We start from the raw sequence: 16114 nt of genomic DNA on the forward strand, positions 1-16114 counted from the left end.
CAACAAGACAGCCATCATGTCCCTAGATTTAGTAACACGAAGAAGAGACTTTTTTGCATGTGTTTGAAGTGCATGTTCAAGAAGGAACTTCATGTTCTTGAACTGTCTTAATTGCAGAGATTCTGGGCACTGCCAATTACTAACCGTGTGACCTTGTGCAAGTCACTAGTGCAAATCACTTCATCTCTCTGGGGGACTAATTTACCACATCTGTAAAAACAGGGCTAACAGTCCCTACTGCATAGGAATTAAATGAGTGAACAAATCAACAAAAAAAATTTAAAGGCCTAGTAAGGTGTCATACTTTAGGGATGAGTGGTCCTCCTCACCTTAGACTGCTAGCAGTTTTTTCACAATGATATCCCCAGCACGATTTCCCAGATCCAGCCTCCAGGCTGGTATGGCGACCAGCAAGGCCCCAGAGACTGGGGAAGAGTTCATTGTGCGCAGTCGCGCAGGGTGGGGGGGGGGCGGGATGCGAGGGGCGGAGCTGCCGCCTCCTGGGCTGTTCCAACGATCGCGCACCGCCCCCGCTGCGCCCCGCGCCCGCCCTTGCTAGCAAGCACCTCCCGCCCCCTGCATTGCTGATGCTGCTGCTGGCAGACATGGACGTGGTGAATCAGGTATGCGCTTCAGCACCGAGGACAGAGTCCACTGCTTCCTGATTACCGGACCTGGGGGTCACTTAGACTCCCTAATTTTAAGAGATGGTGTCGGGGCAGTTGAGACCTGCTCCCTGGAGCTGGGGCTGGGGAAATTGTGGCAGGCGAAGGGAGGAAAGGGGAAGTTGAAAAAAAGGAGTGCGCTCTTTGCCGCAGCGAGGGCCGTCCGTCCTCACTGCCGCAGCGGGGACCGCCAGAAGCCTAGCTCAGTACTTACGATCTCGAAAGGAGCAGAAAGAACCTCGGGGCTGGCTGGGGAAAGAGGGGGGCAAAAAGATAGAGAATGGGGAGAATGGAAGGAAGATTGAGGGGGGCTGCAGATGAGCTAGGAAATAGAGCGACAGAAGGTGTGGGGGTGGGGTGGGGAAGGGCTGACACCAGCCCCTCCCAAAGAGACTGCACCCCGATAGCTGACCACCTCTTCTTATTCGAGAGGAGATGTGGGGGAACGATCCGATTTTTGCCTCTCCAAAATCCCTAGTTTCCTCATCCTCAACGCATATCCCACCCCCACCCCCACCCCCCACTGGAGCCATGTCCTAGCTCTCCCCAACCTTAATCAATCCAGACCCTCTCCGCCATCTCATCCTTCACCACCTTCGCCCCTCACTAACCAATAGCAACCCCTCCCCATCCCCATCTCCTAAGACCCACCACCATCATCTGACTCACCTTTACCGCTGCAGACCCCTCCCCCATTCTAACCAACCCGCCCTGTTATGATTCACCTTCACCACTCAAGACCCCCTCCCCCACTCTCCTGAACCCCAATTCCTTCCTCACGCTCTCCACGCAACCTTCTTCCCTATCTGATTCACCATTAGGGGTTTCAGATCCTCCTACCTTAACTAGAACAGACTCCCAACCCCATCTTCTGCACCTCTGACCTCTTCTACTATCTGATTCATCATCGCCCCAGACCTCTCCTTTCCTGAATCTGTGAGGGAGGGGGTCTTCTCTCCGAGACTCTAGTGCTTGCTCTTTCTCCAAGGTGTCACTTTCTCCTTCTCACTCCCTCTCCAAATGTCAACCCTCCTGGAGGTCACAGGCCCCATGTCCAGGGATCATTGCCTGGCAGCTTTGCCCCTCACTTCCCTCTCTATTCCCCTCTACCCCACCCCCTCCCCACTGTTTCTCTCCTCAGCTCGTGGCTGGGGGTCAGTTCCGGGTGGTCAAGGAGCCCCTTGGCTTTGTGAAGGTGCTGCAATGGGTGAGTGTGGTCTGGGTCATGGGGGGGGGGGGAATTCAGAAGAGAAAAGGGTCGTGGGAGCTGGAAGACCAGCGGTGGGGGAAGGGCAGGGAGCAAGAAATAAATGAAGATGGAAGAAGTCCCAGGGGTTGGAGACCAGAAGATGGATGGGCTGTGACGTCACATACGGGTGAGGGGTACCTCCTGTGGTGAAGTGGTAGGTTGTGATGTCCTACCTCTCCCCTCTTGAAGTAAAGGGAGGAGGTGGAGCCAAAAGCCAAATTTCTGGGGGAGAAATGCAAAGCTAGAGAAACCCAGAGACAGCAAAGGAGATATTTTTAAAATGAGAGACAGGAAATGGTAAAGATAGATGAAAATACTGAGAAAATAAAAAGATCTAGAGATGAGAGAGAGAGAAGCAAGAAACACATAAAGCAAAAGGAGAGAGCAAAGCACAGAGAACAGCGATCCAGAGGGAAATAGACTCAGTGAAAGAGGCAAGAAAATGAGGTGGGAAAGAGAGAGAGACAGAGACAGAAAGAGATACTCAGAAGAAAAAATAGGCGGGAGAGAAGACAACACACTGAAGGAAAAAAAAGAAAGAGGCACAAAGGAGACAGAGAAACATCCAGAGCCTGCATGACAGATAGCATAGAGAGACAAAAGGATCAAGAAACAGAAAGACACTGATACAGAAAGACATGCATTCACAGAGAGAGAAAAATAGATACCTAGAGGTGAGGGAGAGGCAGAGAATCAGAGATAGGAGACCTCTGGGGTTGGGGAAGACAAAGATACATAGAGAGACAAAATTACTGGTCGAGGAACATTGAGAACAGAGAATCACAAAGATGGACAGGGAGGCAGGGACAAGTAGAAAGAAGGAAGGTCAGAGCATGGAGAGGTAGAACAGAAGCACAGAGACAACCACACCCCTGTAATCAGCTTGTACTTGGACCCGATGAGCCCTGATTAGGGGATGAGGGGGGGGAGACCTCTCCATCTGCTGCTGCCTGTGCTGGGCCCCCAATCTGCCCAGAGGAGGGCACCCCGCCCACATGCCTCAGGCTCACTTTAGCCATTCCCATCCCCATTACCCAAGGTCTTTGCCATCTTCGCCTTTGCCACATGCGGCAGCTACGACGGGGAGCTCCGGCTGAGTGTGGAATGTGCCAACAAGACCGAGAGTGACCTCAGCATCGAGGTTGAATTTGAGTATCCCTTCAGGTGTGTCCCCCTTCTGGTATCCCAACTGACCTGGCTAGGGACAGGGTGGGTCTGGCCTCCTTCCCTCTATTCTCTGACAAGCCCCTACCTCAAGAGGCCAGTGGGATGGCTGTCCATGCACTGAGCATTTGCTGTGTTCCTGGCACTGTTCTGGATGTCTAGGACCATGTGGTGAGCACGACAGACACAAGCTGTCACCCTCTGGCTTTGTGCTAGTGAAGAGAGCAGGCTATAGACAAGACAAAAAGGATAGGGCAGGTAGTCCAATGGCTTACTCCTGTAACCCTAGCTACAAGTATAAAGCCAGCCTAGGCAGAGAAATTTGAGAGACCCTTATCTACAGTTAACTAGCAAAAAGCTGGAAGGAGAGCTGTGGTTCAAGTGGTAGAGATCCAGCCTTGTGTAGAAAAAGCCAATGAAGACTGTGAGGGCCTTGGACTGGGAAGGTAGTTTAATAGTATAGTGCTTGCCTAGTATGCATGAAGCCCTGGGTTCGATTTCTCAGTACCACATAAACAGAAAAAGCCAGAAGTGGCGCTGTGGCTCAAGTGGTAGAATTACTAGTCCTGAGCAAAAGAAGCTCAGGGAGAGTGCCCAGGCCCTGAGTTCAAGCCTCGGGAAAAGTGTGAGGTCCTGAATTCAAACCCCAGTACCAACATACACACACAAAATGATAGGGTTGGGGGAGTAGCTCAATAGTAGAGTACTTGCATAGAAAAAGAAAAGAAAAAAAGAAGGAAGGAAGAAAGAGAAAAAAGAAAATTAAGACACACACACACACACACACACACACACACACACACCCCTCTTTGCTTGCAGTATATGCCCAATTAATGTTAGTTGCTGGGTGTGATGCATGCCTCTAATCCTAGTACTCAGGAGACTGAAGCAGGAGAATTGTGAGTTTGAGGCCAACCTAAACTACATAGTAAGACCTTGCCTCAAAAACTCAAAAAATGTGTTAGTCAATAATTAATATTTAAGCCTCATTCATGCAATAGTTCCAAATATATTTTTTGAGAACCTGTTGTTTGCTAGTACTGCCCAAAGGGCTTGGGGACACAACAGAAACTAAAGCCAAACCAAGCTTCCAACCCTCATGGAGCCTACCTTATGGCAAACACAACAGTTAATAAAGAAGATCATTGCAGATGCACAGAAATTCTAGGAAGAGACCCTTCCTCACACAGGAATTTGTGATAGAGAACAATGAGAAGGTGCTGCTGAGATATTAGGAATGATGAAACCCAGTTGAACCATCCTAATGTTCACTGGGGTCCTGCTGTGTGCTGCCCATGGGTGCTGGGTACTACTACAGGAGAGTGAGCAGAGGCTGGAGGGGATGCTGCCCCCTGAGGGTTGAGAAGATGGGATCACCAACACAATTTCATTTGAGGTTCCCCCACGACTCACAGGACTGCTGAAGTCTCAACTTCCTCATCTGTAAAGTGTTTAGCATAGTGCCTGGTATATGTCAGACGTACCCTCCACTGTATGTGTTAAATAAGAGAGGAATGGTGGTGTTCACCTTTAATTCAAGCTATTCAGAAGGCAGATCAAGACCCTAAGCAAAAATGCAAGAGCCTATCTAAATAATCAACTAAAGCAAAAACTCAAGTGGTAGAGTGTCTGCCTAGCAAGCACTTGGCCCTGAGTTCAAATCCCACTGCAAATTAATTAATAATTAATGAATGAAAGAAATTGGTGTCGGGGACTCAGAAAAGAGGCCAGGTATCCAGCTGAAAGTGGGTTTGTGAGCAGAAGGGGTAAATGTAGGCCCAAAAGATGACTCAGTTGGAGAGGGGAAAAGTGGAAACCGAGAGGCCCAGCCCAAGCCCAAAGCAATGATGGACAAAAGAGGAGGTTGGAAGAACATGGCCTGAGAGGCAGAGGGACGAGGCTGTTGATATAACCAGTTAAAGAGGGTTTGGCAAAGGAGGGACAATTGGCAGCTGCCCCTTTGGGAATCCACAAAACAAAACAAAACTGATGGATTGCTTACGCCCCCCCCCCTCCTGAGTCTAAGGCCACAGACCAGAGGATCTTCCCTTTACCCACAAGTCTTCTAGAAAAAATAAGGCTGAGCTTTGAATCCTGACAAGCAAATTTCTGACACTGCCATGATATCCCCCAGTGCCTCTTCATTCCCCCTTGAACACTCCCTCTCCCAACCTAGCCCACTAGAAACAGAAACCCAAATTTAAATTCAATGCATTGGACAGCCTTGAGCAAATAACTTAGCCTTGCTCATCCTCTACTTTTTCATCTGTAAAATAGGTATAATAATACTCACTTGAGAGAATTAGTGGTTAGGTGTCATTAACTCTGACAGTTACATAGAGTGCTTAATAGATAACTGATAAATGTAAAGGCCTTTGCTATACAAGAGCATCAGTGGGCTGGAAATGTGGCTTGACAGTAGAGTGCTTGTCTAGCATGCACAAAGCCCTGAGTTCTATTCCTCAGCAACACATAAACAGAAAAGGCTAGAATTGGCGCTGTGGCTCAAGAGGTAGAGTGCTAGCCTTGAACAAAAAGAAGCTCAGGCCCTGAATCCAAGCCCCAGTACTGGCAAAAAGATCGTCAGCACTATTCTGAGTCTCAGGATCCTGCCCAACCCTCAGTCTGAGGCCGGAGCTCTGGGGCCCCCACTCCAATCCTTCTCCTCCACCCTCCACTCCCCCTGACACACACACACACACACACACACACACACACACACACACACACACATCCCCCTCTTCCATCACACCATGGTACAGGCCTTATCACAAGACACCTCAGATTGTCTCTCTCACCTCGTACACACACATCTGTTCCAAGGTCCTTTTCACCTCCCCATCTCCATTCTGTCTGTCTTCTGTCTTTTCCTATTTTGTAGCCACTGGACTCTGCTATGCAAACAATTTTTTCTTCTCAGGGACTTGAAGTAGGATGGGAAGGGTTGACGTAATGTGGGGAAAAAACAAGGTTTGGACCCCAACCTTGTCATTCCCTTGGCAGCTGTGTGATTTTCTGCAAGTGAATACATGCCTCTAAGCCTGTTTCCACCTCTCTACATTTCATTCCACAAACATTGCCTGAACACCTACTATATACCAACATGGTTCTAGACACAGAGGATCTATTAATAAATAGAACAAAACAGAGGGAAAAGCCCTCTTCTAGCCCTGCTGTGCCATATGTAAATCACTGCTTTAGAGGAAAATGGAGGAAGACAGGAGCTAAGGTGTGCCAAGAAGGAATGGTTCAGTGATTCGTAAACAGTGAGATCTGTGACAGCCTCATTCAGGGTGACAGCAGAACAAAACATAAATGAGATAAGGGGCTAATATATGGAGATATCCAAGGAAAGAGCATCCCTGTTGGCAAAGAGAAAAATCAATGCAATGGTCCTGGGGTAGAAATATGCCTGGTGACTTCTAGTAATAAATAAGAGGCAAGAAAAAGTGGCTGGATTGGATGACTTAATATCGATCTCACCAGGATGCTCTGCACAATCCACAACATGTGAATGGTACATCGTAGGTGCTCTGTGAATGGTTATTTCTCTGGGACCCAGTCTAAATGTGGGGGACCCATATCTGGGAGAGGGAGGGGACTTTGGGGGGCTGGAGCCTATCTGCCCACCTCTCTTTACAGGCTGCACCAAGTGTACTTTGATGCACCCAACTGCCGAGGAGGCACCACCAAGGTCTTCCTAGTGGGGGACTACTCCTCCTCAGCTGAATTCTTTGTCACTGTGGCTGTGTTTGCCTTCCTCTATTCCATGGGGGCCCTGGCCACCTACATTTTCCTGCAGAACAAGTACCGAGAGAATAACAAAGGCCCCATGATGGTGAGTCTTCACAGCCCACTGTGCCCTGACACTAAAGATGGGAGGCCTCATGGACGCAGTTCATTTGGCTTCTAGGCCATCCCAACTCCCAGCCAAGAATCCCTGTGATGGCAGCTGCTGCTACTAATGTCTCTAGGAGTCCACACTGAGCATCAGAGACCTAAAGTCAAAGAGTCACAGGGACAAACTCAGCTCGAAGCCCACACAGAATCGCAGACCAGACCACAATCTGTAAACTTGCCAACTCTCACACGACCACGCAGTCTAGATCAAAGGCAGGAGCACTCAGAGGTTCACTGCGACAAGCATGCATGTCATCCTGCCACACAGACACTGATTCCTACACAACTATATTCCCACACCCTCAACCCAGACATAAAATGACATAAATTCCCACATGTAGATAAAAGTAGAAACACACACACCACTTCTCACAGATTCGGAAACAGCCCACGAAGTTCCTCCCGCAACACAATCACACTCCCACATCTTCTATGTCACGCACAATCATACAAGCTCAGGCTGGGAGGGTCACCTTCAGGGGAAAATGCTGTGGGCTTCAGAGCCTGAAAGGCAAGAGAGAAACCTTTTCTTGGAGACCTCCCCTCCCAAGAGAGTCTATGATCAGAGAAACCCCAGGGCCAGTTCAAAGCAGCCCATTCATGGTGCCCTCTTTCTCTCTCCTGCCCATCCTAGGATTTTCTGGCTACAGCAGTGTTCGCCTTCATGTGGCTAGTTAGTTCCTCTGCCTGGGCCAAGGGGCTGTCGGATGTGAAGATGGCCACAGACCCAGAGAATATTATCAAGCAGATGACTGTGTGTCGCCAGACAGGAAACACATGTAAGGAACTGAGAGACCCTGTGACCTCAGGACTCAACACCTCGGTGGTAAGTCCTTCTGTGGTAGCTGTTTGGGCTGGAGGAGGGAGGCTTGGAAACATACAGTCTGGTATAGAGAGTGGGGGAAAGAGACGATGAGAAGAAAATCAAAAGCAATCCAAGGGGGGTGGGGAGGGGGGCTGGGAATATGGCTTAGTGGTAGAGTGCTTGCCTTGCATGCATGAAGCCCTGGGTTTGATTCCTCAACACCACATAAACAGAAAAAGCCGGAAGTGGCACTGTGGCTCAAGTGGTGGAGTGTTAGCTTTGAGCAAAAAGGAAGCCAGTGACAGTGCTCAGGCCCTGAGTCCAAGTCCCAGGACTGGCAAAAAGCAAAATAAAACAAAAAGAAATCCAAGGGGGCTCCCTGGCAGAAGCAGGCCAACAACAGAATATTTCAATTGTAGACACTGTGACCCAATATACAAGGCCTTCTACCCAGATTAGACCTAGGAGATCTGGATCCTAGACCCAACTTAACCATGTAACACAGTATCCTCTTAGCACCTCAATTTCCTTATGGCTTGAAATGTTGTCCCCCAACTTGGACGCCCCCTACTGGCTGAGAATTACACTGTCTTGAGCTCAAATCCTAGCCCGAGGCCTGGGAATGCAGTTTAGGGGGTAAAAGTGCTTGCCTAGCATGCATGAAGCCCTGGGTTCAATTCCTCAGCACCACATATATAGAAAAAGCCAGAAGTGGCTCTGTGGCTCAAGTGGCAGAGTGCTAGCCTTGAGCAAAAAGAGGCCAGGGACAGTGCTCAGGCTCTGAGTTCAAGCCCCAGGACTGGCAACAAAAACAAAACCAAACAAACAAATAAATAAATAAAATCCTAGTTCTACCCCCTTTCAAGCTCTGTGAACTGAAGCCAGTCACCAAGCTCTTCTGGGTTCAGTTTGAGCATTTAAAGTGAAGACTAGTAATAGATCCTGCTCCACCATGGAATATTTAATGAATTAATAGTGTACAAAGTACTTAGAAAACAGCACAAGGTAAGTAACATACTAGTATTGCAGAGGTTAAGATTCCAACTCTGGGGCTGGGAATATGGCCTAGTGGCAAGAGTGCTTGCCCTGTATACATGAAGCCCTGGGTTCGATTCCTCAGCACCACATATATAGAAAACGGCCAGAAGTGGCGCTGTGGCTCAAGTGGCAGAGTGCTAGCCTTGAGCAAAAAGAAGCCAGGGACAGTGCTCAGGCCCTGAGTCCAAGCCCCAGGACTGGCCAAAAAAAAAAATTCTCATGCTGTTTTGGTGAAGCCCTGGGTTCAATTCCCCAGCACCACATATATGGAAAACGGCCAGAAGGGGCGCTGTGTGGCTCAGGTGGCAGAGTGCTAGCCTTGAGCGGGAAGAAGCCAATGGTGCTCAGGCCCTGAGTCCAAGGCCTGGCCAAAAAAAAAAAAAAGATTCCAACTCTGGCCAGGCACTGAGGCTGAGATCTGAGGATCACAGTTCAAGGCCAGCTGGGACAGGAAAGTCTATGAGACACTAATCTCTAATTAAGCACCAAATGCCAGAAGAAGAGGTGTGGCTCAAGGGATAGAACATTAGCTTTGAGGACAAACAGCTCAGGAACAGTGCCCAGGCCCTGAGTTCAAGCCCCAGGACTGGCACCCACACAAACACACAATGATTCCAACTCTCATGTTAGGTGTGAGAACCTCTGTGAAAGGAAGCTATTTGAGCCCTCAATTTCATCAGCTTTAATATGGAGATATTGCCTGGCACCAGTGGTTCATACCTGCAATCCTAGCTGCTCGGGAAGCTGAGTTCTGAGGATCACAGTTCAAAGCCAGCCCAAGCAAAAAAGTCTATGAGGCTCTTATTTCCAATTAACCATTAAAAAAACCCAGAAGTGGAGCTGTGGATCAAGTGGTAGACCAATACCTTTGAGCAAAAAGCTACGTGACAGCAGCCAGGCCCTAAGTTTAAGGCTTAGTACTGGTGTGTACTTAGTACACACACACACACACACACACCCTGAATATCAGCCAAGTATGGAAGTCTGTAGTCCCAAGTACACCAGAGGTTGAGACAGGGAGGAGGAGAAGGAGGAGGGGGAGGGGGAGGGGGAGGGGGAGGGGGAGGGAGGAGGAGGAGGAGGAGGAGGAGGAGGAGGAGGAGGAGGAGGAGGAGGAGGAGGAGGAGGAGGAGGAGGAGGAGGAGGAGGAGGAGGAGGAGGAGGAGGAGGAGGAGGAGGAGGAGGAGGAGGAGGAGGAGGAGGAGGAGGAGGAGGAGGAGGAGGAGGAGGAGGAGGAAAGAGGGAGGGAAGGAGAAGGAGAGGAGGAGGAAAATTTTCCTATTCAAAAATGGAATTTATAAAATGAAACGTTAATGAATGCCATATAAGTAACTTAAGCATAGAAAAACGTATGATATACAGTGCCAGGTGTAGTGTGTTTTTTTTTTGTTTTGTTTTGTTCAGTCCTGGGCCTTGGACTCAGGGCCTGAGCACTGTCCCTGGCTTCCTTTTTGCTCAAGGCTAGCACTCTGCCACTTGAGCCACAATGCCACTTCTGGCCGTTTTCTGTATATGTGATGCTGGGGAATCAAACCCAGGGCCTCACATATACGAGGCAAGCTCTCTTGCCACTAGGCCATATCCCCAGCCCCCTGTTTTGTTTTAAAATATATTTTATATATAAATTCTACATGTTTATGCTTTAATACAAGAGCATATTTTTATATACTTGCATTGCTGGGAAAACTTGCAACTACATGCATGTGTATGTTTATTTAACAAAAACATATGTAGAGGGCTGAGGTTTCAGAAATCACTACCCTGGGGGGGAGGGGGGCCTACAGATTCATGAACTATGTTCCCATTCCACATGCCAGGTCACAGTGGCCCCTGAGGCTCCAAAGGCAATAGACTGAAAAGAGCCAGGTCTTGTCTCCCTGCAGGTGTTTGGCTTCCTGAACCTGGTACTCTGGGTTGGCAACCTGTGGTTCGTGTTCAAAGAGACCGGCTGGGCTGCCCCGTTTCTGCGCGCACCTCCTGGCGCCCCTGAGAAACAACCAGCACCTGGAGATGCCTACGGGGACGCAGGCTACGGGCAGGGCCCCGGAGGGTATGGGCCCCAGGACTCCTACGGGCCCCAGGGTGGCTACCAGCCCGACTACGGGCAGCCAGCTGGCGGCGGTGGCTACGGGCCTCAGGGCGACTACGGGCAGCAAGGCTACGGCCCACAGGGTGCGCCCACCTCCTTCTCCAATCAGATGTAATCTGGTGAGTGATGGGCATGTGCTTCAGCCAAGGAAGGTACAAAAATTGAGATGGGCGGGCCAGTGAACCAATAAGATTCAGGAGTATGTAGGGCGTTTGCCAGGCGAGTAAGGGCGGAAGTTTGAAGGAACTAATAGAGAGGCAGAGTTACTTGACGAGCGACAAATTAGCCAATGAATGGAGATTGATGCCTGGTGCTTGAAGATGGGCAGAGCAGTCAGCCAATGGAAGAAAGGTAGAAGCACGGTTCTGTGGGAGAGGGAGGGAGAAATGAACAGAGTAACCAATGAAAGGAAGGGATATCAAGGGGACATGGGCAGTGAGGAATATCAAGGGAGTCGGGGAGTGTAGGAAGGGAAAGGGAGGTGGGTTTTTCGAAATGATTACTAAGCCAATAGGTGACAAGGCTAATAGATGGATCTTGAAGATCAGCAGAGTTTCCAATGCTGAAACAAGTTGTAGGTCCGTCACCTTTCCCCAACTCTGAGAAGATGGTATAGGATTTTAAAGGAGGAAAAGGGGTGGAGCAGAGACATGGGAAAGACTTGCCGTCCTTCTCGCTGGGTGGTGAAAATGAAGGGTTAAATTAAAGTGACTCTGTTTTGAGGTGTTAGTCAGTTTGTTGTCTATATCAAAATCTAAATGACCCTGAGTATGCTTAAGTTTCAGGAACTGGTTTGTTTGTGTTAAAGCTGTTAAGCTGCAAATTCTTTAACAACCTTAAAGCCAGACTCCCTACAGCGCAACTGAGCCCCAGCGCTGGTGCTCAGGGCTGTAATCTTAGCTAATCAAGAGGCTGGGATCTGAGTGATAGTTGTTCGAAGCTAGCCTGGGTAGGAAAGGCTGTGACTCTCATCTCCAAATAACCACCGAAAGCTCAAGTGATAGAGCACTAGCTTTGAGCAAAAAGCTAAGGGAAAGCACTCCGGCCCTGAGTTCAAACCCCGGGACCACCCCTTGCCCCTGAATGTCAGTGTGGTAAACGGCCAGCCTTGTGTATACAGTGAGGTCCTGTCTCATTAAAAGGTAACAGACATATCATTTTCCATAGAAGGGGGAAGATGTGAAGGTTGACTGGCGGGGAGAAAAGAAATAAGGTAAATGGAAGAAACAAATAGGTTCTGTCAGTGGGTGCAGAGAGCAGGGAGTCTGATAAAGCATCGCATGCCCCCATTCATTTTAAAATCCTATTGGCTCTATGGTTTTCCAGTTTCTCAACATCTTATCTCCTCTGGACCTCTTCACAGGTGCCCACTCTTTCCTATTCTGTTTTAGTTACAGTATAAGTACATTCTGTTGAGTGCTAAATCAAGCCACAGCCCTCCTCTACATAGTGGCACCCATCTCAGGAAAAGGTAGAAGTCTTCATTAGAGTCACTCTCACAATTAGCCCCTTCCCACTTTTTTAGTACACCTCCCACCTTTACCCCCATTCTCTCTGTTTCAGTCCAATTGTCCATCTTAGTAAACCAGGCACAAGCTGACCTCAGGGCCTTTGGCCTTTGAACTTGCCCCCATCCCCCGCCACACACATATCTTTGCCTAGACAACTCCTTTTCATACTTTCGGTCACTTGCTCATGAGGTCTTGTCTGACTACCCTGTTAACAAATCCCCCTTGTTATCTCTCTCTGTGCTTTTCCTTATCATCATTGTTTACAGGTTTCTTAGCTGTGTCTTCCACTAATCTATAGAATGTAACCATGACTTAGGCTGTATATACATCACTTAGAGCACTCAATATTAAGAAACACTTTATTAAGTAATGGAACCAACATAGCATAAGGCTTTTGTGTGTATGTGTTGGTACTGGGACTTGAACTCAGGGCCTGTGCACTATCCCTGAGCTTTCTTGCTCAAGCCTACTCTGAACCGACATGGAGTGATTAACACTTTCAATTTACTTCTCTTAGTGTGGGTGTCCACAAAGTTTACCTGAAACAATAATGGCATTCAGACCATGCAGCCCCAGAACCTGAAGGGAATGTTAGGAGATTTGCAGAGTATACACTGTGTAGACGAATGTTGCTTTTTTTGCCAGTCCTGGGGCTTGAACTCAGGGCCTAGGCACTGTCCCTAAGCTTTTGTACTCAAAGCTAGCATTCTACCGCTTTGAGCCACAGCTCCATTTCCAGATTTTTGTGTGTGTGGTTAATTAGAAATAAGAGACTCACAGACTTTCCTACCGAGGCTGACTTCAAACCATGATCCTCAGATATCAGCCTCCTGAGTAACTAGGATTTACATTTGTGAGCCACTGGCATCTGACAGCATGAGATATTTTACAATCCTTCTACTCTTCTCTGCACAAAATTGTTCCTAGTGCCTTAGGCTTCATCCAGAAGTAAACCTGCAGTCCTCACAGGCTTGCTAGGACTTCACTTCCCACCTTCTGACATCACCTCTACACTCCTCTTCCTTCCTCACTCCATTTGATGTATCTGTCTTCATGTATTGTCACCTTGTGTTATCCTAGATAATTCTCTTAGGTATCACTTTCATTGTGTGACATTTTATCACCTGCTACAAAGACAGAGGTCTTCCTTTTACTCAATATAGGCTATTGCCAATGGCAAAACAGTACCTGTTAATGGACTTTTGGGACTAGGAGATGGGGACCTTAACTGTTGCTTTGGTACCCAGTGGGAACAGGATCAGGAATATCTTCTCAGTGTGGGCAGCTAAGATGAAGCTGACTCGAGGTTGTGAGTGAAAGAAGCAAAAAAGACATGCAGGTAGACTGAAAAGTCAGGGCAAAGGCATAGTGACCCTGAAGACCCTGAAGACATAATCCATATCAAGACTCCTCTCCTTCCTGTTTTCTGTCTCTACAGGTCAGTGCAGATGGGAGGACCCCATCCCCATGGGTGGGCAAGAGCTCAAGAGAAGGCCTGCCCCCCTTCCTGTCCCTGTACCCTAGGTCTCCACCCCTCAAGCCAGGAGACCCTCAATTGTCTTTGCTGTTTATATATATATATTATATATAAATATCTATTTATCTGTCTGAGCCCTCCCCACATCCACTCCCCTCTCTCATGCACTATGGGCCCAGCCTTGAATGGGCTCCTCCTTAGCCCTACCCCTTCCCATGCACCCCTCAGCCCCTATCTGTTCCCTGGCCCTGTCCCTTGAAGTTAGGAGGCTTTGGAAAGGGGACAGGGAGGGGACCAGACCTTGGTTGTATGGGGAGGGTGGGGTAACTTCAGACTCTCTCCTCTCTCTCTTCCCCCTTCTAACTCTGGCCTTGTTCCTCCAGCAATATTTGAACAGACCATGAAGGGTAAATTCAACCCCAAGGTGTGAGAAAGGCAGATTGAGGGGACTTGGGGTAAGGACAACTTTGAACTGAAAGTGTTCTTTGAGGGAGCTCTGGAGTGGAGAGGACTAGACAACAGGAAGCTAGGTTCCAGATATCCTAGATCTGGAACCTGATGAACGGGGTGCCTAAAGCATTCTGGAGTGCAACTCTGAAGGGGGCGGAGGGCATGGCTCTAGAGGGGGCGGGCTTTAAGTGAGGCCTCTAGTGTGGGGGGGGGGGGCGGGCAGGCTTGAATTGAGATCTGCTGCTCTAGAAGGTATGTGTCCTGGAACATTCCAATGTCTGAACTTGATTCTAAAGGATCTTGAGCAGGCCAAGAAGTGAGGTTCAGAAATGGCCTACACTTGGGGTGAGGTCCTGGTCAGGAATCCAGGCAGGAGATAGTGTTGAGAGTGCATGGTGGTTTCCCAAGGGGCAGCCCCTGTCCCAATGGAGCAGTGAAGAAAGTAGGTTTCAAAGTGAACAAGGTTTGGGTGGTAGCTGTGGGAGGAGCTTGGTTAAGAGCCTTAAGGTAAGTGAGTACCCCTGACCATAGCTGGGGATTGAGGTTTGAGGAGAGATCTGAGAGATATGGCTTAGAGGATGAGGGGTGGGATCCAGAGAGAAGTACCCCTTACCCACTCCCTTGAAAAGACAGCTAAACAGAAAACAGAGTCATCTGGTCTGTGGGGCTGGCCCATCCCTCTGCCTCCTTCCCTGCCCCCACTCTCTACCCCTCCCACCAGGCCTGGGTGGTTGGAGGCTGGGTCTGGAGCCCCTCTCCTGCACCCTCTGCTGTGTCTGTGATGTCGGTAGTGCCTGTGATCGTGTGTTGCCATTTTGTCTGGCTGTGGCCCCTCCCTCTCCTCTCCAGACCTCCCCTTTCCTTGCTCCCTTCGGTATTGTTTGAAGACCTTCTCCTAGAGGAAGAACAAATATGAGTACTTCTCCTCCCTCAAATAAATTCCTCAATCACCTAGTCTGCTCGACTCTGATTTCTCTGTGTTTATTTTTTTAAAATCCAGATGAGGATAGACATGGATGGGAAGAGATGCTAGGAAGCGCAGACCCACCCCACCCCCCAGCCGCATCCTCTGGTGAAGCCTGGCCTAGCCTTCAGATCATTCCAAGTAGTCTTATTTGCTGCCCCATGTCTAGCCATCGAATGCCTAGGCTTTCTCATATTTGATTCTAATTCTGGTTCCTTAGCCATGATCCTTCTCAGTCCCCGTGGAGCCCTTTCCTCAAGTCCTCACGGAATCCAACTACGATGACTCCACAATGCGAGACCTCATCCTACATAACCCCCACTCCCCATGTTGGGGTTCAGCAGACCCCTGTCCATGCCGGAACAACCGGGAGATCGGCTAGGCTGGAAGGCAGGGCACTGGCAGGACTCCATAGCTGAATTATTTTTTCCCCTTTCCCTCTCCCCGGCTCCTCCCTGGTACCGGGAAGGGTGGGAAGTGACCGAGCTGTCTATAACGGGGTGGAGGAAGTTCCCTGGCGCCTAAGATGAAAGATCCGGCAACCGGCTGCCGCCTCCGTGCTTAATTAAAGACCCGGGCCAGGCGCCTGGGTTCTGAGTTCTTGATTGCAGGTGCCTAAGCCCCCTCTTCCCCCAACCCACAGGCTCCCAGAATCCTGAGAGCGCAAAAAAGAGATTCAGCTTGGGAACTGAGCTAAGGAAGGGGGATGTGTAACTGGAGAGAAAATGAGGGGAGGACGATGGGTGGGCCTGTAAAGAAAGGCCAGGGAGTGGGGGAGGTGGCTCAGATCTTCCTCAGAAAT

The 16114-nt window shown here is 49.2% G+C and overlaps 1 protein-coding gene across 1 annotated transcript; it reads left to right on the forward strand.

Moving 5' to 3' along the window:
• The first annotated feature begins 587 nt into the window (after positions 1-587).
• LOC125343319 (synaptophysin) lies at positions 588-15303 on the forward strand. Its single transcript, XM_048335658.1, has 7 exons — positions 588-623; positions 1807-1872; positions 2954-3078; positions 6721-6916; positions 7613-7804; positions 10705-11029; positions 13860-15303. The coding sequence occupies exons 1-6, from the start codon at positions 588-590 to the stop codon at positions 11023-11025; spliced, it is 936 nt and encodes a 311-aa protein (XP_048191615.1). The 3' UTR covers positions 11026-11029; positions 13860-15303.
• Positions 15304-16114: the final 811 nt, after the last annotated feature.

This window comes from Perognathus longimembris, chromosome 28 (genome assembly GCF_023159225.1).
Source record: "Perognathus longimembris pacificus isolate PPM17 chromosome 28, ASM2315922v1, whole genome shotgun sequence".
NCBI lineage: Eukaryota > Metazoa > Chordata > Mammalia > Rodentia > Heteromyidae > Perognathus > Perognathus longimembris.

Excerpts from the sequence above, each read along its gene's own strand:
- LOC125343319 (XM_048335658.1), top strand. The coding sequence starts at position 588 with ATGCTGCTGCTGGCAGACATGGACGTGGTGAATCAG. Across the intron at positions 3,079-6,720 it reads GAATTTGAGTATCCCTTCAG|GCTGCACCAAGTGTACTTTG; the intron begins GTGTGTCCCCCT and ends CTCTCTTTACAG. Across the intron at positions 7,805-10,704 it reads CAGGACTCAACACCTCGGTG|GTGTTTGGCTTCCTGAACCT; the intron begins GTAAGTCCTTCT and ends GTCTCCCTGCAG.